The sequence below is a fragment of the Sipha flava genome, unplaced genomic scaffold, assembly GCF_003268045.1.
Source record: "Sipha flava isolate LNK unplaced genomic scaffold, YSA_version1 588_pilon_pilon, whole genome shotgun sequence".
Classification (NCBI taxonomy): Eukaryota; Metazoa; Arthropoda; class Insecta; order Hemiptera; family Aphididae; genus Sipha; species Sipha flava.
Window position 1 is genome coordinate 17,583 of NW_020273567.1, and position 25,943 is coordinate 43,525.

Below are 25,943 nucleotides of genomic sequence, written 5' to 3' on the forward strand. Positions count from 1 at the left end.
TCTTTAAAGTTCACGGATTATATTGTAAAATTTATATTTGAAAATGCTCGAAAATGAAATTATTTTAAAAAGAAAATCATATTTTATGATGATTTTACTTTTTTTTTTTTAATATTTTGCTTCATTTTTAAAAAAAATAAAAACTGTAGCGGGTCACATTGAATACCTTTGAGGGCCACACTTGGCCCGTGGGCCGTGGGTTGAGCACTATTGCATTAGACATTTATAAGAAACGTAGTTTTAATAACGTCGATCTGACATAAAAAAACCGTTTTTCTTATTTCAACAAGTGGCTTTGATTTGTTAAATTAAATTCGTTTTTTTAACGAAAGTGGATACCAGCAATTTTTAATTTAAATGCACTAACTTGTGAAATGTAAAACACCACAGAAACGTACTCAGACTTATATTTATCTCTTCGACGAACGGAAATTGTGAGTTGTTCGCATGAATGCGTTTTACAAGTAGGTATCTTGTATGAAAAATAAATAAAACAATCTCTTTGTTGCGAATAATATGTATTCAAACGTACTGTATAAACTCTGGAAGATCAAAAAAAAAAAAAAAAACCACTAAAAATGCTGCAGTGCTTGATAAATTGAAATCGCGCGTGGCTTCGAGTCGTTCGTATAGTATGAGCAATGGTCGCACGACCGATTTCGATTTGGTATGCCGGCGAAGTATTTAAATCCTAGTGATTCTCGCAGAACGACGATGCGATACCAGTCGATACATGCAAGGGCGTATTTAGGGGGTGATATGGGTGTTAGAACACCCCTCATCGACTATATTCTATGGTATTTCATTAAATTACAAACTTACAGTATAATTTGAATAAACGTTGTATACAACTTGTCGATTTTACATGCACTGCATTAATATAATCATTTTCATTAGTATAATAATTTATATAAATACGTGGTATTTATTTATGTAATATAGGAGGGGGAAAAGCCTCCCCCTTACCATAAGTCTATTAAATTTTAAAACACCCCCGTTAAATGAATCCTGGATACGCCACTGAATACATGCGATACCAGCATCAATGGCCGAGTGCACATTGTCTGGTTGATGTTTTTAAACGACTCGTTATTGCGTGCCTTAAGTTAAAATCAAGTTTGTCCAAGTTTGTCTCAAGTTATCCATTTGCCAGAGACATTCTTTGTATTTCTTGAGCAATCGCATTTCGGTGCATCGAATATAAAAATAAATATAAAAACTCTTTAACCATACTTAAACCGAATGATCGCAAACGGATTATCGTGTAGCAACTAAGCGCCTTTCGCAGTGCCCGGAAATCCTTTGCACCGCGTAGTTCATAAAACCGTAACGACCGATACAGATTACGTGTACGATGCGTTTTATATACATCAAAAATCGTTTCGCGGTCACGACAACCGTCGAATCCCGATGAACCGTAACAACGATACTCGTTGACGTGCGTCATTCAACGTGTTTGTCTCATGGTCGTCCCACGACCGTACAGCTGAACCGACGATCGTTTGTCGGACGGAGATCGTTGGTCAGAGCTTCACGACTGTTCTCGGACTTGGAACTTGCGTTTTATGTTTTACCGTTCGTCTTGAACTCGTTGTGCACGCGTGTTATTAAGGAAATTGTCAAATCGATATGTAATTCATTGCGGTCGGCCAGTAATCGAAAGTAAGAAATAGTGTAACTGTAATGTGGATTATGTTCTGAAACCACGTGTTACGATGCTCGACAAAAAAAAAAAAACGTAATACTATGCGAAACCTCTATAAAAAAAAAAAAAGAAAACGGATTAAGCTGGCACTCGAAAATAATAAAACACCGTGTGTGATTTTCGGGTAGGATTTCTTTAGTTTAGAACGATAGACGTTTAGAAAACGTTTGAAAATATTACCTAATTAATATGCATTATGTTACTACGATTTACTTACGGGTTGTACGGGTTACTCGTCGTGATTACAATTTGAGTATTACGAAAAAACAATACGCATGGTATGGACCGTGCAATATAATTATTATAATACGTCATTCACGCTGAGAATTGATTTGAAAAACTGTGCACGGATCGATACTTAAAACTGAAAACATTAGTAATTTATATTTATTTTTTTACATTTAACGTAAATTTGTTGTATTGGTATCCAACATACGTGCAACATCACGGTTGTCTATCGGTAAATGGATTCAACGTTTGCATGTTTAAACGTATGACGCGAACGCGGTGTACTCGACTCTGAGTCGACAAAATATAATTTTTAACAATATTTATTGCAACGACTGTTTAATATACATACCGAATTTTTGTACCCTAATGACTACGGTTTTTGTTGCGCAAAACCAACCCTGTATCAGAAAGTACATAGAAAAGTAATCGTGTTTGTGTTTTATCATTCGTAAAACGGTCGTTTAGTGGTTGTCATCTTGTCAGTTATAAGCCAAGCAATTTAGAGTTTATTACTTCAAATACGCCTGTATCTCTGCCGTAAAAACATATAACGATCGTTATTAAGGGATGCATGTTAAACGATTTCACTCTATATGAATAAAATAACAATACATTTTCGTTTCGTTTTTTTCTTTTAATTATTTTACTAAACGCAATTTATCCCCATGTCTTTTAATGTAGATTTTAACCATTGTTATAAATGGACAAATACAGTAGATTATAAATTATCTGTAATACTCTCAGCAAACAATGAATTTCAAGTCTTTCCGATATAACTATTAACATAAGTACAACACGCTTTTGTCGAACCAACAGTTTCTTTCGATTTTTTTCATTCTGTTACAGATCTAACAAACCTAGAACTACATCGGTTTTTAGCTTAAGCGTTTCGAATATCAAATATTTTATTATATGATGGGAGGGAAAATGGGGGGGGGAGATAGCTCACAACGACAACGATCAATTAAGAGAACAGCAGTTGACAGATTACCATATCATATCAAGTACATTGTGTGCGTCATCTCAGACTGTCATTAGGACCATTATCATTGTTCAACGCTGCGATCCAATAATCAGGTGTGTATGTTTGAATTACAATATATTTCGTTCAAACAGTAAACATCATTGTGTCGATCATTTGATAATTATATATTTTACGATATTGAAGAGTCCTCGAGGTTCCGAGACAGGGCTATAAATATTAATCGGAGATATTCGGAATGTCTAGTGCGGAGATAGCGGTGGACATTCGCTGTCGTATTATGAATGGTAACGTTACAGTTTTCAATTCGTTTCCCGGTAGTGCACACGAACTAAGCGTTTTTGCTGTTTTACATTAACACCGCGTGATATTGTGGGTGTGTACGAACGTTCGGTTTTGTTAAATATGTGCTATAAGTGCGCGATAAAATAACGAAAATGTTATCCAATCAATTATTGACATTTTCACATGACACCTGCACGGAATATCGAAAATCTATCCAAGTCTGGTCAGTCGTTCTGCCGCTTAGACGTGCACGATGTGCACATTGCCCCATATCATGTCTCGAGATACCGCATCATATTTGTCCCGAGTTCGGCGAGTTACGTCCGCAGGCGGTCGCGGAAATCATAGGCGTCACTAAGGGGTATCGAAGGGTATCATTGCTAACCCAGAAATGTTTGAAGTGTAGTAAAGGTATCTTTTTGCTACCCCAAAAAAAGTCATAGAATTTAAAAAATATATTCGATGTTTATTATTTGAGTGTGTCCATAGACTATATTATTGTGATTGTATCCAAAATAATTATATTTTTTGATAAGTCCAATACGGAAGATAAGACAGTGGATACACTATAAGTCATACCAAGATTTATGAATTTATGGTTTATGGTTTATTTATAGATTTATGGTTGGCTAGTTATAATATTAAACCTATAAAAAAAATTTTTTTTCACTTTCTAAAAATAAACTTTGCTATCCCGAAATTTGGACTTAGTGACGCCCATGGCGGAAACGGTCGTGGTTCGCGCGACGGGATACGAACACTACGAGCATCCCACATTGTAATACAGAGATGATGCAGTCTGTCCACCGATGTGTCCCCGCGTATCAGGGACGAATTCATGGGAGGGCAATGGGCGTGAGTGCTCAGCCTCGATGGAAAAAAATAACATTAAAAGTGTTTTTGGAAGAATTAAATAATAGACAAGAAAAATAAACGTTGACAGTTTCAATACTAATCACATTATTTTTATTTATTTATTTTTTTTGGGGGGGGGGGGGGTATAAGGCCTCTCCAATACGTATGTATGTAAATACGCCTACGATCAGCTGTACCATATCATGACTTCTACGAAGTGCTCTGACCGTAAATAGATGCTGGATCCGCGTACCCGAGCCGATTAGTTTCCCGCAGCACCGCGAAGTACCGTAACTCTGTCACCACCGGTCGCTCTGATCACCGATAACTATTGTGCGACCGATCTACGATAATTTTCGACCAGCATGGGCGCAACTAGAGCACAAATATTAAGGGTGTTGAAGTTACTGAAAATAAAATTAAATGCTATTTTACTGCAATTACTATAGATTATGTAGATCTAAAAAAAAAATCAGGAATGTTATATTTGAACTCAGGGAAGCTAAAAACCATATTGCGCCCCCCCCCTAGTTGCGCCTATGCCGACCGGATGTATACGCGCGACGTATGCGCATTTCGGTTTTCCTCCATAGAGCTTTGCGCTGCATGTCGAACGCGCATACAAGCGTTCCTAATTGATCGTGTCGAAGTCGTCGATGGAGCGAAGTTAGAAGGCGCGCACGGAGATGTTGACAAAATGGCGACGTGCTAACCGTTTGCGTTCAACGATTTAATTAAATATGCCTACGACGGTTATTAGTACGGCGCCGCTGTACAACGAACTATCGGGGGGTGCACGATATGACTACCAGTTGGGCATTTTACACGATTTACGTTTACCGAGTACTTAAGTATAAGCATTTTAAAGATATCATAGTTTAAAATATTTTAATAAAATTCGTAATGCTTATGCGGCACTCGACATTTTCGATTTCCCAGATTTCGAGTATGCTTTTGTTTTTTATGCAAAAATTAAAAAAACTTAAATCTGTAGCCGTATAAAGAAATTCAGTTCTGCTATAGCAACCATCTTCTGAAATATAAACTGGTCCACTCGACTTCTTTAAGTCAGAATACTTATTTTTTGGAGAGCAATTGTACGTTGGTAACAAGTATTATATATTTATTATATCACAGCAATATCATTAACTCATCTTTGTATCACATCTTACCTATGAGTTTTGCCATTTTTGTTTTTATTTTTCTACTTAATAAGTCCTCGTGGAACAATCTGTACCAGGTAAAATTATTTTATTATTGTTTATTGAGATATTATCATATATGTTTATTCAGTGTTGGCGTGGGCCCACATTATTTGGTCGGATAAATAAATAAAGGCCCCTTCATTTATGTGCAGTTAGAAAGATACGGGTCTTTGAATCTTGTTTTTATTGTTTTTAGTTTGGAAAAACAATGTAATTAATTGTACTATAATGTACTATAATAAATCTATATGTCAAGTACAGATTAGTGAACGCAGCTGTGCAGAAGTTATACTTGTATAATAATTTCATGACGCGTGGTTTAAATATTTAATATTAGTTGAAGTTTTATATTAATTTGTTTTCGGTAAATATTTAGGAACATCGATCGATGCTTAATTTTTACATAAATTGTCTAAATCACCATCTGTCACTTCAGATTCTTATGAACCATTAAATTTAATTTCATCTTCTTATTATTTTGATACCATATCATACGAAGCTGAAATAGTAGTCAATAGTTTTACAAAAATTGTTGAAAACTTTTTTATTATGTGTAGTCACGTTGTATGAGATCTGCCAACTAATACGGTTACATGTGGGTATATGTTAGGTTATAATTAAAGACCGGATATAATTGCATTAAAAATATCTTAAAATTGTACTAAAAAGATGCCAAAATTGCAATGAAAATGTATCAAAATTGCAGTATAAATATGTTAAAATTGCAATAAAATACATTAAAATTAAATAGTAAAACCATATCAAATATATAATCATTAATAACTTAAATAATATTATGGACATCAATATAATATTTACAAAATTTATAATTTTTCTGAATTAAAATTTATAATTATATACATCTCTAAATTGAAGGGTACAAGGAAAAAACCAGAAAAGTCACTTTTTTTCCATAATGGTTATTTTGGTATCAAATTATTTGTATTGACGTATTCTATAATTCAAGAAGTCGAATCTAGGAAAAAAGCAGATTAGTCGTGAGTTATGACCACCAAAAGTTTTGGCATACAGGCAAAAATTATTAGGTTTTGAAATTAAAAACACGTTTTTCTCGAAATAAATAAAAAGTGACTTTTCTGGTTTTTTCCCTGTATTCTTCAATTGTGTTCTTAAAAATTGTATCGTCTGTTACTTAAAATATGTTTTTATAATGAAAAAGTACGTTCAACGTCGACACTTGTTATCGATGCATTTTTAAAATAGTTTAAAAAATTGGGTGATGTATCTAAATACATATTTTGATTTCCTGTCATAATCTCAGAGTCATTTATAATAGTTTTATATCCTTCATTTTATTCTAAGACATTTTAATTTATCTTTAACTAATTTTCCATTGGGACCGGGAATATTTATAAAAATATTTATACTAAATATTTTTATTTAGTTAGTATTTATTTATTTATTTATTTAGTATTTAAACTAAATATGTTTAAACTCTTAAGTAATTGACTATTCGATTCTTCTAAACTTGTGAGTTTTGTGAATAACTCAGATAAATATAATTTTAAAAATCCTAAACTACATTTAACTACTTGTAAAATTATACGTCGTAGTTATATTTTTTATGTAAAATCACTTTGAAATAATAATTTTTATATTTTATCACGTGAAAAAAATTGCACTTAAATAAACAATGATATTGATATTTTTATTAAAAAAAAAAAATAAAAAAAATATTCTAATCAAATTATTTGTCTTTATTGAATAAAAATATACAACTTTATTAAAAAAAAAAACACACAGACTTCAAGGTCGGATGAAACTTTACGCACTAGGATAATACAAATATGAGTAAACGACATTAATGTACTGGCCTTTTAAACTTGAAATTGTTGTACCATTGTTTCGAAAAACAATTCTGAGTGTAAGAGGTTACATTTTTGAAGATGGTTGATGTAGTAAGAGAATCAAATTTTTCATATGGCAGGTAGGAATGTTTAATGTACTAATTTTCGCAACAAAAGACATCTAACATTTAAAAAAATCAAAAATACAAGTACCTATAAACAAAAAAAAAAAATTCTAAAATAGTTTGAAATTAAAAATTATCTTGAATTATATAACAAAATGTTTTAAAACATAAAATACACCAGTCAATTTGGCAGATTTTAATATAGCCTTTTGAGAAAGATGAGTAGGTACTTCTGGACTTTTTATCCGTAATGTAATCGTCGTTATTAATTACGTCTTTATTCACTAAATTCATTTTACACAGTCAATTACTTAATTTTAATCATCTATTACAAGAAAAGATGACGAAAAAATACCATTTAAATAATTTTACCCGCTACAACAACGTAGCGACGCCATAAAACTGATAATATATAATACCGTGAAACAGTGCTGAACAGATAATCTAAATTAATACATTTATTTTCTAACTAATATTTCGTTTAAATAATACGATAGTACAATTAACAAGGACTGAAAAATTATATTATAATAATATAACAAACAACAAAATAATGACGAGATAAAAATACGAGTAATATAATTAAATCATGCAACAAAAAAAGCCTAACAGTAAAATAAAAAATATTTTTGTTAAAAAAGCACTTGTGATGCACATGTACCCTTTTAAGAAAAATCACAAAATAAAAAAAATTATATCTATTATAATTAGTAATACATAAAGTAATTCATAAATTACAAAATATTATATATTCCTGAAATATTAACTATTAATTTGAATAAAATAATATTTTAAAAATTAACTAAATACAATGAATATTTATCTATGAAATTTATCTTGTTCTTTCATTAGATTTCTTAATCATTAACAGAATATAAAAAAAAAAAAAATTATCAATTTATTTTATTGTACCAAATAGTTGATAAATATTAGGTCTATTTTTTTTTATTTTTACTTTGTAAAGATAACAAATTAAATAATAAATTATTAGCATATTGTGCGAAATGTTATAATAAAGATGAGTGAATTATGATAACTGCTAGGTGTCAACGTTAATTACTTAAATACCATCGTAAAAATGAGATAAACTGTGTTTATTAGTACATTATTAAATATAACTGATTGTAATTTGTAATTGTTTTTGAAAATTTTATCAATATCGATAACACTGATTAATAGATTGCGTAACGATAATTAGGTAGTAGTTTCTACATATTGTTCCATACTAGCAGGAGTAGCATAGCTAACTTGCACTCTGAATCCGTATTTAAGAAATTGATTATATGTAAGATCCTCATTTTAAATTTTTTTTTAATGTCGATCATTTTATAAAAAAATCAAATTATGCGTGGCTATGAATACTGAATTTGGCTTTTTATTGAGTCCATAATTAGTGAAAAATCAAATAAAACACAAGCGTAACTTTCTAAATACAGGTGTTAAAAAAGAACTACACAAAAGATTCTAAGTGGATCCGACATTAAATTAAAAAAAAAAAAACCACAATTATTAAGGATTCACCTGATATAAATATTACCAACAATTTTAACAATTTTGAGCCTGAATTAAAGAAAAAAATGTGATTCCCCCTACCTTATAAGTGAGTCTATATACGCCCCTGCTGACTTGTATGTTTGCAGTACCGAATGGAACGAACTAGTCAACGAAGGATATATGTCAAAATACATATTTTAATACTACAAACGATCAGTGGCGCCGGATCGCCAAAATAATGGTGCGACAACATTTCATTATGACACCCACCCACCAATGGGTAATTACACCAATGAGTATTAAAGACCCCTCTCCCCTAAAAAAAAAATTGCTAGCACTCTAATAATTCAGAAAGACGCCAATCAAAGTTGTAGTATAGGCCTGACAGGTTAAAAATTGCAATCATCCTTTGCAACTCAAATTGCTCATAACTGTTGAATTTAAATTAATTTTAAATTACGGCTATGTTATATTTTACTTATTTAGTTAATAGTTACATATAATTTTATTTATTTCAATCAAATTAGGGTACGGACAAATGAGTTGTTTATTCAATTTATGATTAAATATTATTTAGATATATACTTAATAAAACATTTTATAATTTAACTTTCAGAAAAGATACAGTGAATATTATTACTGAATCAAATTAATTCGTTACATTCAGAATATATATCAATCACAGTGTATATCGAATGTTAATAATTAACAGATAAATAAAAAAATGAGAAAAAACGAGTGTTTACATCACGGCTGTATATTATATATTATTTATAGCCGTGGTTCACATAAATCAAGAATTGACGTCGGATAAAAAAGTCGGAAAAATAGCAACGCAGCACGGTTCAAATGGTGGTACCTAGCGGACATCATCACAATCGTTTGCGTCCCCTATTAGGTGATTGAGGGGGAACGAGGTGTCACGACGATGTTGGTGGTAGATGGGAGAGATAAAGGCACGGTCGGTGACTAACGTTTTGGAAAAGGCTGCCGCACTTGTCCGCGTCAAGTACTACACATAGTGCTACACAATTTTACTATATACAATGTTAATGTACTATTAAATATTACTATTTTTGTACTGCATAGGTATTACCTAACGGTAGTATGGTACCACCTGACCACCCACGACCCACCCCTTAAAAAGGTGTGACCGCTGTCACACCTTTATACCGTGTACGGCGCCACTGCAAACGATTGTTTGTCGTTTGTACGATGGCACTGCATAACGCGCACGGATCTAGAAATCGCCTATACTCGTCTCCTGTAACGTTCGTTGTCGGTACTCGCTTTCGGAAATACTTTTAAGCATTACACACATGTTTTGTTGAAAATCATATAAAATTCACCTAATCGGTATCGGCTTTGCGTGGATGTTACGTTACGACGTTTTGTTCTCAAGCGATTGAGTGCTTCAAGTTTTGTCAACTATTTTTATTTCCCGACGAATTATAACACGTCGATTCCACTGCAATAAAGGTGTACATCATGAACTGTTAACTAAAACCCACCACGGTCGTAAACAAAATGCATATTCCGACATAAATGAAACATCGCACCCGTCGTAACACATATAATGCTCAAATTGCTAAATACAATTGAGGGGGCGTAACTGGTGCTCAAAAAAAAGAGCATACTGTTCATTTTTTTACCGAAATTCTCATCGAAAACCGCTACGCAAAGGTTCATATTGTACCAGCCAAACATCCAGTCGCATTTTTTGTTTTGCTCCTCGTTGCCGTCGAGTGTTATGATAGAACAATGCGATTCAAACATTATATAAAAAAATATCCCGCTCAACATTGTAATTTCAACGTTTCGTTATTCGAAATAATGGGCAAAGCGATGGCATACACACAAGTTGTGCTTATTATCTGTTCTAGAATGTAAACGACTCGATTACTCACGAATCTGCACCCTTAAACTCGTAACCTCTCTTAAGGTTATAAAGTTAGGTTAAGTAGTTTGAATGCAATAAATCGTACTGAAAACCGAGTTGGTACAGAAAATATAATGTATACAAAAAAATTATTCATTTCGTTTATTCGAATCTAAAGGACTATCTAACATTCTGCACAGGGCACCACATACCTAAACTTGGTCTGGAACCATCCATAATGATAATTCACTCAAATTATAAAATCATTTTTACATTCCTGAGTAAAAAAAAAGTTCAAAATATTGAAAGGTATTTTAACGTTCAATATGTTGCCGGTATTTGCGTTATTTTAATATGTAACAATGTTATATGTACCACGTTATACCGTCTTGCTTCCTGCAATATTAAACTCTTGGAATAAAACCCAAGTTATTTCTATACCTATAATATATATCCAGTAAAGTATTCATGAATTAATATAATGCTACAGTTTTGATATTGAACAATTTCCTGCACATGTACCGACTCGTAAGTTGTGTACTATGAGTCAAATTACCAATAATGTACAAGGATAAAATAATACAAAAACGGATTTCGGTAACTCGTTTTTAGTATTTTCCGGGGGAAAATAAACAATTGAATAAATATCAGTATATCGTAACATAAAATAATATTTTTTTCGACTCTAAAAGTAATATCATTTTGTCCAAACACGTCGTTTGAAAATGTTTGAAATCGCATTTTTTCAATGTATCTAAATCATGTCTCAAAAAGATGAAAATTCACTTCTCTAATATGATTATTTTCAATTCAACTACCTGCACGTTGTCTATACCGTACAAACGTCTCATAATAGCGTGAGACGATAAAAATAGTAACGTGTTACAACGTTCCTTATTTTTAATTTAAGTACATCATGAACGTACAGTGGAACCCTGTAAATATACAAATAAAGGTCATAAATATCCACGAGTTTCACAAATAATTCATTAAACACTTAATGAATAATAAACAATAAAATAATTATTATCATAAAAAAAAAATGTATTCTATTAAAAATGGTAAATTTTTTACAGATTTAGTTAACCAATTGAAATAATTGCATTGGTAAATCATTACAACTAACAACTATTGTGTTTTCAAGTAAAATTTAATACTAAACAAATTAACAAACTGTTCAAATTTGAGTTAAAAAATATAATTGGAAAAATAAAAATAAAAAGTACAATGTAAATATTTAAATGTTATTGTTATGTAAATATTTAAATATATCTATTTATTTTTATCAATATTGTGATCTAATTTTTTCCGTAATAATTAATAGTAAACAATATAATATTATTTTGATACGGAAAAAAATAATAGTACAATGAAAACTTATAATAAAATTAACTTTTCATTGTCACGAGTATTTAGTAATTATTTCTGTTCCATCCACTTGGGTCCACGCCATAGTTACTTTCGGGTCTTCTGTTTCCTTGTGAAATTTATATTTAAAAACTACTGTAGTAAAATACTTTAGAGAACAATATGCGAAAAACGGCTTCAGTCTCCGAATTTGACGTGTCAGCATGACTCAAATATTATTCAAAAATTACCTTTTTGTTTCCAAAACCATCGAAAAAACAATATTCTATTGAATTTTGAAACCGGACTGAGCTTTCGAATAAATACAATTTTATGATACTGTAATCGTTGTCGCGGGTATTCCGTGATATGATTGTAATGTTATTTTTTCATATTTTTTATTGTTTTTAAGTATTTTATTTTTTATAAACAACAAGATTTATTAAAATTCATTTTCTAAACTATAATCATTTTTTCAGCAAGCGAAATTAAATTTTTATTATGTGGTAATTAATTATAATAATAATAAATTTACAATTTTTTTAGTTCGATCCTTTATTTACTAGAATTAATGTGTTGCTATAAAGTATTAGATTTTAATTATATGCATCAATATCCAAAAAGTGAATACTTAATAATCATCAATTGAAAAATGAGTGAATTTCGATATTTTTTTCAAAATTGTTGTGTATTATAGGATTAATAATAATTTAAATTCCTAAATCACTTAAATTGTCGTAATGGTCACAGGTAAAACAAAAACAAAAAAAAAAATTTATATAGATACAAATATTTTATAATAGGTATATAAACGTGTAGTGACGTATTTATTGGGGGAAATGACCATAAGTCTCAACCTTCCTCCTCGGGATTAAAATAATAAAAATGTTTGACTAAGTTTAAATATATTTTGATGTATAAAAATATATTATTTATGCTTACAAGATTCTAGTACAAAAAATATTAAAAAATTGATTTCAAAAGTCATCAATTACTTGTTTCGTGGGTACAGGGAAAAAGAGCATATCCATTTATATTATATTCCATATTATTCTGTGCAACCTTTAATGGATAAATAACAATAAAAAGAAATTTTACGTGTTATACAATTCGTGTACTATCAATCGACGTTTAATTATAAAATGTATATTCATTTACTTTTTAAAAAAATTAAAATTTTAACTCCCCTCCATATTCGAAAAAAATTAAAAATATACCCCTCTAAACACGTTGTATATATTATTATTTGAATTTGTACAAAATGATTAAATAAGTAATAACTCTCGATATTGATATTATTTGGTAATACTCAATTTCCCTCACACTGTGTTTTATTTATAGCGCAACGGCTTACCAACTATAATCGTTGAAATATTACTGTTATTATATATTATTCGTTTTCTATATTCTTAATGGGATCTTGAAAAATAACGCGGCTGTTTTAATAGTTTTTTACGTTTATATTCTGTGAATCACATAAATTATATGCATATTATGCTTAGAGCTAAGTTAGAAAATAGACGGAAAACCGTTTATCGTGAGAAATGTTCGGTTTAGGTACGCAGTTTCCTGTATAATGGGGTTGAATGGAATTTCGTTAAATTATTTTTTGAATCATCCAGCCATTGTGTGCAATATTACCGGTTCATAGGGTCAATATGCTCGATGCTCATTTATCATTTTTAAAAAATGGTAATATTATATTCTGCATCTGAATAATAATAAATGTATTCGAAATCGTGTATCATTTGTTTTACAGTTATCCGTGTTATTCAAATCGTTCAATTTACTTTATGGTGAATCGAATTTTATTATTTAACTATTGCAGTATTTATTACTAAACAAACACAATATAAATTCATCGTTGAAGTGAATGAATCGTATGATTATAATAAATTATTACAATCCACTTGGTGCTAAAAATTAAAGTATACGCCGAAACATTATTTTATACTCATACAATTATGGTTATAACTAGGGCCCGGAATTGTATGCATTTACATATTTTCGCATATTTAGAACAATTTAAATTATTATGCATATTTTAGCATTTTTCTGTAATATAATGCATATATAGAAAAAAATATTAGGAAGTTATTAATATTATTATTTATTACTTAGGGCATGTCCATCGTAAATTCCGTGAATTGTGCAGTTATATAATTCAATTTTTGTGTTATAATAAGATAAAATAAAGTTTTCTAAAAGTACCAATACGATAGTAACTCTCCAGGTAACTTTAAAAATATTATAAAAATTCACTTGATTTGTTTGATTTGATTGATTTTTGTTAGTGACTTTTTGTTTAGATGAGTGAGTGTTCAAAATAATATTTAATGTCAATACAACTTACAGTTCCACACAGTTCAATATAAAATACAATTGATATATTTTAAAGTATATTTTTTGTTTAATATTAATTAATTTATCAATTTTATACATTTTAAAAATAAATAAATTTAATAAATAATAAACATGTATTTTTGTTTGCATATCTTAATGATAACCATCGTATAAATGCATGAATTTCGTACGTTTTTAGTGCATATAATTCCGGGCCTTAGTTATAACATTGTTACAATTTATAATTTAAATAATTTCGATTATCTGTGTGATAAAAAAAATATACTGAAAAATACTTCATAGGTACGTATATATCGGAAATTTAATGGCAGTTCTATAGCAAGTACAAAATAAAAGTCGGATAAATGTTTGATAACGAAAATAATCCAAAACAACAAAAATAGACAAAAAGCTTGGTTTCCGTTAAAAAGCTAATTGGTTTCGTTTCATAGAAAAAATTGCATGATTGTGAATAATTGACATATTGTACTTTAATAAGGATTCCGACGAATTGATATATTCTTTTGTACGTTTTAGTTATTATAGTTCTTTGATTGAATAAGATTATTTACTATTTTATCTACTTGTATATCTATGAATTATTTAATAAACCCATCTGTATTGTCACGTAAAAATATTAAATTGTATGAATGTTTTAAAATCGCTCTTATACGCTATATCAGCGTTTCCCAAACTTTTTTTCTGCTGGATCCCTTGAAGATAAAAAATTTATTGCGGACCCATTAATACAAATTTTTAATTTACGTTAACGGACACCCTCCGGTATACGAGTGGACCTCATTTTGGAAAATGCTGGGCAATAGAATGCACTTTTAATGTTTTTACTCGACTATCAACAGCACTTAAAACGAAAGAGAATTATTATAATTTTAAATGAAATTACTTTTAGATAAAATAAAAAAATAAATTGTGTACTAAGTCATTTAAATGGCATATAAAAATAAATTATAATAAACGCCATAATGGCAGTTGGTTCTTTGTAAGCAGTAATAAAATAATTAAACAAAATTTCGATATCAAAGCTCGCAAAAATCGAGTAGGTCACGTGATCACGTCAACACGCCAGCAAGTATTGTACAATGATAACTATGAAGGATCGATGGGATCTACGACGACGATGGGAATAATATTGTTTATCGTCTACCTCTTTTCATAAACTCAACGCGGATATACTTATTACTCGAATTCGCATCCACACAATTTTCAGAAGTTCTGTCTAGTCACCTGGACTTAGCGGTGGTATAGAAGCACGTGTGCTACTAAATTAACTGCGTTCACGACCGAATTCCGGCGGCGATATCATTCAAACGATATTACTGTTATGTACTTACGTTTTTTGTACATCAAAAAGTGTACGTTAGCTCCGGGCATGGTGTAATCGTAACCGTACCGATCCGGCTCGTTGAAGACGTTTGTCCGGTAAGCTTCGGCCCGCTCCCCGTTGTAGCCGGACTGGTATCCGCCTCCGTTCTGAGTATATCCGCCGCGTTGACCGAAGCCGTTTCCGAATCCTCGCTGTTGCCCACCACCGTTATTGTACCCGTGCTGCATGCCCATCCCGGGGTTCGACCACTGGTTGTTGTTGTAGCCGCCCGGAGACGGATACGCTACTGCGTGGTGAACGCAGGCGGACAAGGACAGCAACGCCTGCGACGCAGAACGCAAACAAATACTGTTATCACTGGTACGGTACGAGATTATCAATATCAGAGATCACCGGAACCCACGATTGTGGTGGTCAGTTGTACTGGACCACGACCGTTTCACCCAAGTCCAACCACCACCGTTTCTTTCTGATGATCCCTTTTCCGACGCTTTCAAATTAAAAAAAAAATCGACATTGGATGCAATGAAATGTACGGAATATCTTCTGTACCGTGAATGGGATTTGGTTAACCGTATTACTCGTATGTTATACACGATACCGCTCTCATATCTGCCCACTGCACCCCGTGTGTTGGTCGTGTCTTCAGTGACGAGTCGCGTACATTAATAATTTTATTTGAACTGATATATTTTTTTTTCTATTACTTAGAAATAATGGTTATGCATGTAAAAGATAAACGGGATAAAGACATGTTAATTTCTTAACGGCTTAAGTATTATTTTGCTTTCAAAATCTTGAACACGATAGAAATTCGTTGACGATTGAAATGATTAAAACGTATGTGTGACGCTACTTAATATGCTTTTACTAATATTTAAAAGAACTTTTAAAAAATATAAAACATACTAATGATTTAACATGAAACAACTAAAGTTTCCTAAGGGCATATCTCCATTTATATTTATTGATAACATAATTTAAAAAATTTACGAAAAATTCTGTGGACAAAACTAGTACATGAAAAAAATAATATTTGAACGAAACGAGTCGTGCCTTTATCTTACGTTTTTGGGTGGTTAATTTTATTAGTTAAATTTTTACCAGGTTTAATGGTTTTAGTATGGGCTTTTGGATTAAAAATTAGGTATCTGGATTTGATACTATAATCTGTTTAGTCTTGCAACTTCGAAATCACTTTATTTCATATGATTCACTTTAAAATCACATTTTTTATGAATAGTACACATAGTTATACAGTCAAATTTGTTTGCACATAACAATTTATAACTTATTACAGTTATTATATATTGTTAACTCTTGATAATATATGTGTATTGTATATTTGCGATTAGAATTTATGAAGCTCTATAAATGATTTCCATTCATATTGTATTGTATTTTATTATATAGTGGTCTCGATGTTATGCTAAAATAATTCCTTCGATGTTTTTGATGTTGAACGGAAAATATAATCTTATGGCAAAATTGAGGTATACATTTTATGGTTGGCGAAGGTAGTTACTAAAATATATAGTATATATTATATACAGTATAATTATAATTTTATATATAATTTATTAGCTGTTAATATAGTTATATATGATATTTAATATACATTTTTTCCAATTTATAGGAAATAAATAATTAACAGTATTTATTTAAAGACTATATATCAGTTCACTTTAAAAATTGTACAGTAATTTGATATTATTAAAATTGTCTATTTAAAAGAAAATATTTTTTGTACATGTTGATACATAATACAATAGTTGTAAGAAATAAATATATTATTTTTCATCATTATTCAATGATGAAAAAAAATAATAATAATATAATGAATAATAATATTAATTATGAATAAATAAACTATAGTTTTGTTACACAACTTTCGTGTCAAGGTTGTTCACAAAAAAAATAACGGTGAAAATGTTATACAATAGCTTCATGAAGTATAGTTGACAGATACAATGTAATAATAAGACTATAATAACTCTATAGTTATCAAGGTAGAAAATATACTTTATTCATGCATCGCAGAACGAATATAAGTTTATTGTCCTTTTAGAAGCTATGAAAGTTTGATAAATGTAGCAGCTTATATTAAATAAAAAAAATATGTATATTAAAACCACAAATAAATATATAAATCAATTTTTTATGATATTTTTACAATTTTCGAAAAAGAAAATCATATTTTCTAATGGTCTTTGTATAATCCATAAGAATTAAAAAAAAAGACTATGGATTTTTTTTATAATATATTTGAATATCAAAGTAATTTGTTTATAAGAATCTAGACTTAATAAGACTGTTATCCTCATTGCCTGCAGATTGAAAAACTTACTGATCTTAATATTTTATTATTACATTATTTGACAAATCTATATGTAAATTATAAGAAAAGTTATGAATAGTAAAAACGCGATGTGGAACATTTTGATGATGAAACTTTGGAAAAGAAAAAAAATGGTCGGAGTATAGTCGAGATGAAGGAAATTTCAAAGAAAGGGCAAGCTAATGTAAAAAAAAAAAAAAGTCATTAAGATTAGTCGATGGGAGGATATTTAATAAATATTAACGATAAATGTTAACAATTAAATGTAAGTTTATAAGTTGAAAAAATAAATATACCTACATAACAATAATTGTTTCTGTCTTACACATTTAGTTTATAAACACATTAATTATAATTTATTTAAACCTAAATGTTGTACTTGAACGCTTTTTGATTATATTATTTTTGGTCTTCGGTAATAACTTTTTTAAAAATATAGATATGAGTAAAAATAGTACTCTTATAGTTTTTACTAAATAGAATTACACTTTAAAGATTCATTTTGTTATTTTAAGTTGTTAGTTATTATTATTTAGAGAAAAGGTTAAATGTTTATTACAAACAAAAATAAAAAATTTTGAATTTATTCATTTAAATATTAAAGATTGTAACAACACATGAAAATGATATATTTTTAAAAAAATATAAATTATTATTGTATTTTGAATTTTTTTAGTCTAATTTTTAAACATAAACTTTTTATTAAATTAACAATATAGACGGACTAGATATTTTGATTAATATATACAATATAAAAATAGTATGCCGTTTAATTATTTTTGAACAAAAATAACTGTAGATCGGCACGTGTAGTTTGATACTTGGAAAAACTGCATTCTCCGTCAACTGGTGGAAATTATTAGAAATCTATTAAATTTGTTATATATTGGTTTGCTAGTAAGGAAGTACAACTAGAATTAAAAACGAAAATTTCAGATTAAGTAAACGGTAAATAAATACGTTTTTAATTTTCTAGTTCGATATACGAACGCGTTAAGGTATGAGCAAACAACGTTTCGAAATAAATCTCGAGCCGCACTTGCCTATAAAACTGTTTCATTTACTTTTTGTTTTAACGTAATTGCTCAACCCGGTCCGTATTTAGGGGGAGCACGGGTAGGCATATGCCCGGGGGCGTCAAGTCTCAGGGGCGGCAAAATATTTTAGCAAAATTAATTTAAAAATTCTGTACCAAATAAAAATAAAATAAAACAATAAAAAAAATAAAATAGTATGTTTTATTACGTTATGATTTGTAAATTAAAAAAAAAAATTGTACTTTTATTATATAATAATTTGATAATTAAAAAAAAAAAGGAAACTGAATGTTTTATTATGTTATAATTTGTTTAATTTGTTAATTAAAAAAGTTATTAAACGATTTACATTTATAAGTTAATTTCAATGTTAAAGAATCTAGCTTATGGACGAAATGATAAGTGTTATATAATCATTATTTATTTTTAGGGAGGGGGCATAAATTATATGCCCGGGGGCGGTAAAATTTTTTAAATACGGGCCTGGCGTCAACTGATCGTCAAGCGTATCGCGAGTAGTCGTCAGATAGCTTTCGACAGGGCGTCACGGCCATCGTTTCGCGTAAGCAAGTATTGCGCTCTCGACGGGAAAACGTAACGAGCGTTCGCGGGATAGGAAAACGTGTACGAACCCGATGGACGAGTTTCCAGGCGGTAATCGTCAAGAAAAAAAAAAAAAAACACGTTGTTTTACAACTCACCAAGCAGCAGGACGCAGCGGTGACGGAGTTCATTTTCGTGATGTCTTCTTCGGTTGTCGAACTACAAACGTTGTTGTCTACGGCGGCGACGGTGGTACGAGCACGGGACGTCCAGTAGTGAGGAGACTGCGCGAACTTAACACGTCCGGCGGCGGCGGAGACGTGGCATTTATACGGTTCGCGGCCGACGGTCTTCTCGGAAATCCCCGACCTTGGCCACGATCGTGCGCCGCGCGTAAAAGCCGTTCCGCAACCGCTGTTGCGTGCATACCCCGTTGTTATTATTGTTTTCGGCGACCATTATTGTACACAACAAGTCTGTAACAACGCGATGCGCGCGCGCTCATAATTAACGACCGTCGGCGAGAACGCGCGTACACCGCCTTCCGCCTCGTCTTCCGGCGTGTCCGTCGTCGTGATCCGTCAAACGGTCGTGGTTTTTGTTTTCTCGACGTGAAAACGACAGTGGAGTAAAAAATAATAAAATAAAATACACGGCCTCTTTTAGTCCGCACGCCGCGTCCCGGGAGACAGCCGTAGTCTTCCGGGACCGTGCGTTCGAAACGTGGCGAAGGCCGTCGAGGGCGGCTCCAGGGGGGAGATAGGGGCCGCGGCTCCTCCCCCACCGAGCCTGTACCGTATTTATAAAAAAATTTTGTATAGTTAACGAGAGGACGCATACTTGTAATATGGACTGTCATACGACACGCACGAGTACGTGGATAGAGTGCCATAGAGGTGTACGACGGTCGAAAGGAGTTTCTCCGCGCTTCGGAGACTGAAAACCTGGCTTCGTTCAAGGACGACTGAAGATAGACTATCAGCGTTATGTCCAATCCGTGTATATCATGAAGTAGATATTCTAGATCGAATACATCATGTTATTGATGTTTTTGCCAAATTTAAAATTAGACGACTTGAGTTTGTGTTCTAAAAATTGTTGTTTTCTTTTTGCTATGAGGTTTCGTTAAATTATAACTTGCCCCACCCCCCTAACCAAGGCTCAAGAGCCGCCCCCTACGGCCATGTTCGTATGGGGGTGGAGGAGATATTTCGGTAAGTGTTGGCATTGAACCAGTAGCACAATCAGGAATTTTTCATGGGGGGGGGAGTCTGACAAAATAAACTAATATACAAATAATAAAAAATTATAATATATATATCTAGAATATGTTATTAATATACTATTATACGTACCAAGGGGGGGGGTCCAGACCCGGAGTCCACCCCCCTGGTTGCGCCACTGCATTGAACCGTCCATCACCTGTTCGTCGCATACGGATGACTTCCGCGGCGAAATCGCAATAATCAAGTCGCGGGGGCACGGACAAAGTCGTGAGACACGTACGGAGAAGATTCGCATGTTCGGTACGCGCAGGTGTGTACACTAGTGCTCTGCATGATCCGGTCTAATACGGTCCTACATATAAAAATCATTGAATCGTTGGTTTGGTCCGGATCAATAATTTTAAGGAGTAGTTCAATCCAGTCCTCAGATCAAATGCATTATTTTCAGTACGGTCCGGTTTCGAAAAAAAAAAGAAATGAAAATCAGTCCAGTCCGGTCCCAATCATGGTAATTAAAATCTAAATACAGATATTGTTACGTAAACAAATAAAACGAAAAAAACCTACAACTTTAGGTATACAGTATGTTCCATAAGTCCCGTATCACCCTTAATATCTCAACGGAAAATCAATATATTTAAACGTGGTTTTTTTACAATACTTAGTATGGAAATTCTGATTGAATGGCATAAAATTCAATTTTCTTTTTTAAAAAAATTCAAAAAATTCAAAAAAAAATTGTTTATGCATTTAAAAATTTTCGATTTTTAAGATAGCCATTTTCTTGAGCATATTTTTTAAAACAGTTAAAAAAAATATTAAAATTGAATAAAAATTGACCAATTTAGAGCAAGTTATGTTTATTGAATATTTATAACAAAAAAATTAATTGTTTCACATTTCAATGATTTAGTAATTTGACCACCAAGATCGCCCGACATAACACCAATGGATTTTTTTTTATGGGGTTATTTGAAAAGTCTTGTGTATCCGTCGTGTTCATTGCCTGACCTCCGTGACAAAATTGAACAAAATATTCAAAATATTTTACCTGAGACATTAGAAAATGTTAAAAACACTTGGGTCCAAAAATTTAAGCTCTGTGTTACAAATAATGAAGGACACTTCAAACACTTATAAAAAAAAATGTAATGCATTATTTCAGTTTTTATGTAATAAAATCTTTTTTTTATTTTCTATTAACAATCAAATTTATAAATATTATATGAATTTTAATTTTAATGTTTCCTCTAAGATCTACTAATAATAAGATATTTACAGATTGCCATAAGAAATCAGCGTTCCAATCGAGATTGATTAAATCCAGAAATTCGTATTTTGCTAGGTAACAACTATACGGGAAAAACAAAACAGTTCAACCCACTATTAAAATAGTAGATTTAACAGTATTTTATAATTGCTATAGGGATAACTATAATGTTAATGATATTTACTATAATGTAATAGTTAAGTTATTATAGTCATTGTAACAAGAAAATAAAGTAATTTTTACAGTTTTTTACAGTTTACCTATTTTATAGTTTACTATATACTTTAATTTAGTTATTCAAACAGTATTTATAGTAGTACACACTAGAATTTATAATAGTTAGAACTGGAAGTTTTAGTTCATATCACTCCAGCAGAAATTTAATTTACAGTTTAACAGTTTATTGAGCTATAACTCGTAATAACCACTATAAAATTAAGTATTCGTAACCAAGTTTTATATTTAATTATTTTATATATTTAGCAATCATTGCTGTCATGTATAGTACTTTTTAAAATTATAATATTTTATTCATTTAAATTGTACCTATTAAAATTGCTATTTTTTTGGCTAGTACATGCTTTTACTTATAAAATTTAAAAGAACGTTGTTAAATGTGGTATTCAAATATAATTTCGTTTATGTAAAAAAAATATTATTTTTTTTTTTTATTTTCAATTGTGTAACAGATTAACTGGTTATTTGATGACTAATTAAAAGAACAACATACTTATGATTTTGTATAAGTATAGTTATATTCCAAAAACAAATTATAATAGGACATATATACTTTTTTCAAATAAGAATTCACCATGGGCGGCGAACACAAATCTGGTCGAGCCCGTGCATGTTTTACAACAAATTTAATACTAATTAATTGCAAGTGGTAGAGTATTTAATTATTCCAAGTCTTGTCTTGGTGTCTTACCAAGTGCGAAGCGGTGCGTTCACATTCGAAAAATAGTTTGGGTTTTTTTTACAACAAATAATATAAAAAAATATAGATTTAAAATAATTAGGACAGCTTTGTTATAAGCTTTATAGTTAATAAGCTAAAGGAGTATGTAGTAAGTCGATATTTATTTAAACAATTTGAACAAAACTTGAAAATAAATGTATACATTAATAATCTAATCTACTGCATATTTAGTATATAGTGTAAAAAACTTACCGTTTTGACTTGAATCCGTAGAAACTTAGAAACCCGTCGTGCGTCGAACTTTCTTGTTGGTGTGTTGCAATACACGACTGACAAAAGGGTAGTGGTGACCACCATCTATTAACTCATAATACGTTATGTAAGAGACAAAATTCTTAAGAATTTTCATTTCATCCACACGTGGTGTCTCTTGCCTTATTTTACCCTTGTGTTAGCTACTCGCGCGTGTTAAGTTTTAGCCGAATTACATTTCGACAGTTACGACTTACTATATTTTATAGTGATTTGATATATTGTTATAGTATCCAATTATCTGAGCTATAAAATATAGTTGATTAAAATATATAAAAAAAAAAAACTATATAATATAGTAATATTCACTATTGAAACCAACTATTTCTATATAGTCTTAATAACTATACTATTTTAGTCATTCTACCTATAAAATAGTGATTCTTACTACATTTTCCGTGACTATAAAATTTTAGTAATTTGTTTTTTTTCCGTGTATTATAATTCTTCAAAAACATAACTTGCTCTAACTTGGTCAATTTTTATTCAATTTAAATATTTTTTTTTAACGGTTTTAAAAAATATGCTCAATAAAATGGCTATCTTAAAAATTGAAAATTCTTAAATGCATAAAAAATTTTTTTTTAAAAAAAAATCGAATTTTATGCCAATCAATCAAAATTTCCATACTAAGCATTGTAAAAAAAAACGCGTTTAAATATATTGATTTCCCGTGGAGATATTAAGGGTGATATTGGATTTTTGGGACATGCTGTATATTTATTTATAAGGTCGGGGCTAATACAGACTGAACCTTGTGGGGACCGGTCCATAAACGGTCAAAAATGTTTTAATATTGGATCGACAGTCCGGTCTTCGGTCTATTTTATTAAATATTATTTAATTACTGATCCGTGGTATACTGGTATAGAGTGGTCCGGACCGGCTTTGGTATCCAGGTAAAATTTGTAGTCCGGTCTGGTCCTTAAAATAACGAACCGTACTACTAAAGCACTAGTGTACGCGTAAAACTATTTCACGTCCTCTTCGGATTATTCGTTGCACTTTACGTGCACTCGTATCGTTCACCCGTGTATCAATGCCGTGAAACATAAATCCGTCCTATATCGTAATTCCTATGTGTGTTTACCGCGAACGCGTGAAAGAATCTTTGCGGGATCTGCACTCGATCTGCCACAACGTCGTGCCCAATGATCATTGACGATAATATTAATTACGAGTAGATCCTTTAAGCACACCGCGTTCGAATATACCAGGTAGTACACGTAACACGATTACGAAACTAGCCAAGTCGTACATACGTATCCTCCATTCGCAGACATTACAGCTGCAACGGTATTGTTGTCCGAATGACGTTCATGGCACAAAATGTAAATACGTTAAACCAATCAAAGCGCATTACGATATATGATCTGACGTATCACAATTCTATCTATTTGAATAGTATACACCCTCATGTATATCGAATCGTTTTATCAAGAGTATCGTATTTGAGAAGCAGCATGGTTTCCGTCCAGAGCGTTCCACTACAACTTGTCACTTTAATTTCTGCAATTTTATATACGAGGCTTATCATAATCGGTCTCAATTGGACATATTCTATAAAGGTTTTAATAAAATATTTGGCAGATTAACCATAACACCATTGCAAGCGTCATTAAGCAATCTACATAGCAAATCCTATCTTCAAGACAAATACCCATCAGTAAAGGTTTTTGGAATCGAATCTAATATATTTTCAACTAGGTCCGGTGTTCCCCTTGAAGGCTATCTCTCTCCTTTATTATTGTCTCTATTCATATTTATTAATAGTATTCATCGTCAATCATTATCATCTTGTCTACTACGCTGACGATTTTAAACTTTATACTCGTGGATATACAACTGAAAATTGTCTTGAACTTTAAGATGGTCTATATAGATTTTCCAATAGTTATAGGTGGTAAAGTTTAACATTAAGCTTTAAAATTTCTTATGCCTATTTATGAAAAAGAATTATTGTTCTGTATGTACTTATTGTAAACTTTATTTTGCATTTATTTCCCTATAACTGTAGAACATTATAATTCAACTATTTTCAATATATTAATTTAATTAAGGACCACGATGTATATCGTTAAATAAATAGATAATTATATTTTTACATGCATATTGTAATATTCATGTGAAGTTTATGAATCATTTATTTAAACTAAATATAAATCAGTTTCTGTATTCATGTTCATTTCATTTCATCGTGTAACCGGACGCGGCGTTTATGTCACATTGCAATATCCCGCCGTTTAATTTCCGTATTGGTCGTAATTTTCCATATTTTACCATCGCGCTTTACTATTTTTCTTTTAATTCGTTCCGTCATCCAAATCCATATCTAATGATCCTTCCGATCCGCTGTCTGTGTAAATTGGCTTGTCATCATTTTCATCAAGTTCATCGTCCTCGCCTGTTTCATAGTCCTCGTCTGTTTCATCGTCTTCGTCTGTTTCATCGTCATCACTATTCTTCTCCGTCTCATCAATATCATCCAAATTCACGAATTCTACCATCCTATCGTCTATTTTAATAGTTTCGTCCATCTCTTCGTAAGTAACTAAGTAAATAAGTCCATAAGTATATACATATTATATACATTATTGGTCCGGAATTACCATTGTCGTCCACCTCCATCGGTTCTGAATAATCCTCTTCATCCACCTCCATAAGTTCTGTCCCATCTTCTTCGTCTATTTCCAT

General features: G+C 31.1%; 2 protein-coding genes across 2 annotated transcripts; both read right to left on the minus strand.

Annotated features, from left to right (window-relative positions):
- Positions 1-11,917: 11,917 nt before the first annotated feature.
- LOC112691271 lies at positions 11,918-19,845 on the minus strand. Its single transcript, XM_025565432.1, has 3 exons — positions 19,681-19,845; positions 15,612-15,927; positions 11,918-12,049 (listed from the first exon to the last, which is right to left on the minus strand). Exons 1-3 carry the CDS (start codon positions 19,711-19,713, stop codon positions 11,982-11,984), a joined length of 417 nt encoding a protein of 138 aa, XP_025421217.1. The 5' UTR covers positions 19,714-19,845; the 3' UTR covers positions 11,918-11,981.
- A 5,707-nt stretch (positions 19,846-25,552) lies between these two features.
- LOC112691276 (prostatic spermine-binding protein-like) lies at positions 25,553-25,943 on the minus strand. The gene is made up of 2 exons (XM_025565437.1): positions 25,859-25,943; positions 25,553-25,800 (listed from the first exon to the last, which is right to left on the minus strand). The coding sequence occupies exons 1-2, from the start codon at positions 25,941-25,943 to the stop codon at positions 25,553-25,555; spliced, it is 333 nt and encodes a 110-aa protein (XP_025421222.1).

Bases quoted from the DNA above. Each gene is read 5' to 3' on its own strand.
- LOC112691276 (XM_025565437.1), bottom strand. From the start codon at position 25,943: ATGGAAATAGACGAAGAAGATGGGACAGAACTTATGGAGGTGGATGAA. The intron at 25,801-25,858 runs GTAATTCCGGAC...TTATTTACTTAG, and splicing joins GATGGAGGTGGACGACAATG to TTACTTACGAAGAGATGGAC.
- LOC112691271 (XM_025565432.1), bottom strand. From the start codon at position 19,713: ATGAACTCCGTCACCGCTGCGTCCTGCTGCTTG. The intron at 15,928-19,680 runs GTGAGTTGTAAA...TCTGCGTCGCAG, and splicing joins CCGCTGCGTCCTGCTGCTTG to GCGTTGCTGTCCTTGTCCGC. The intron at 12,050-15,611 runs GTAAGTACATAA...TATAAATTTCAC, and splicing joins CTTTTTGATGTACAAAAAAC to AAGGAAACAGAAGACCCGAA.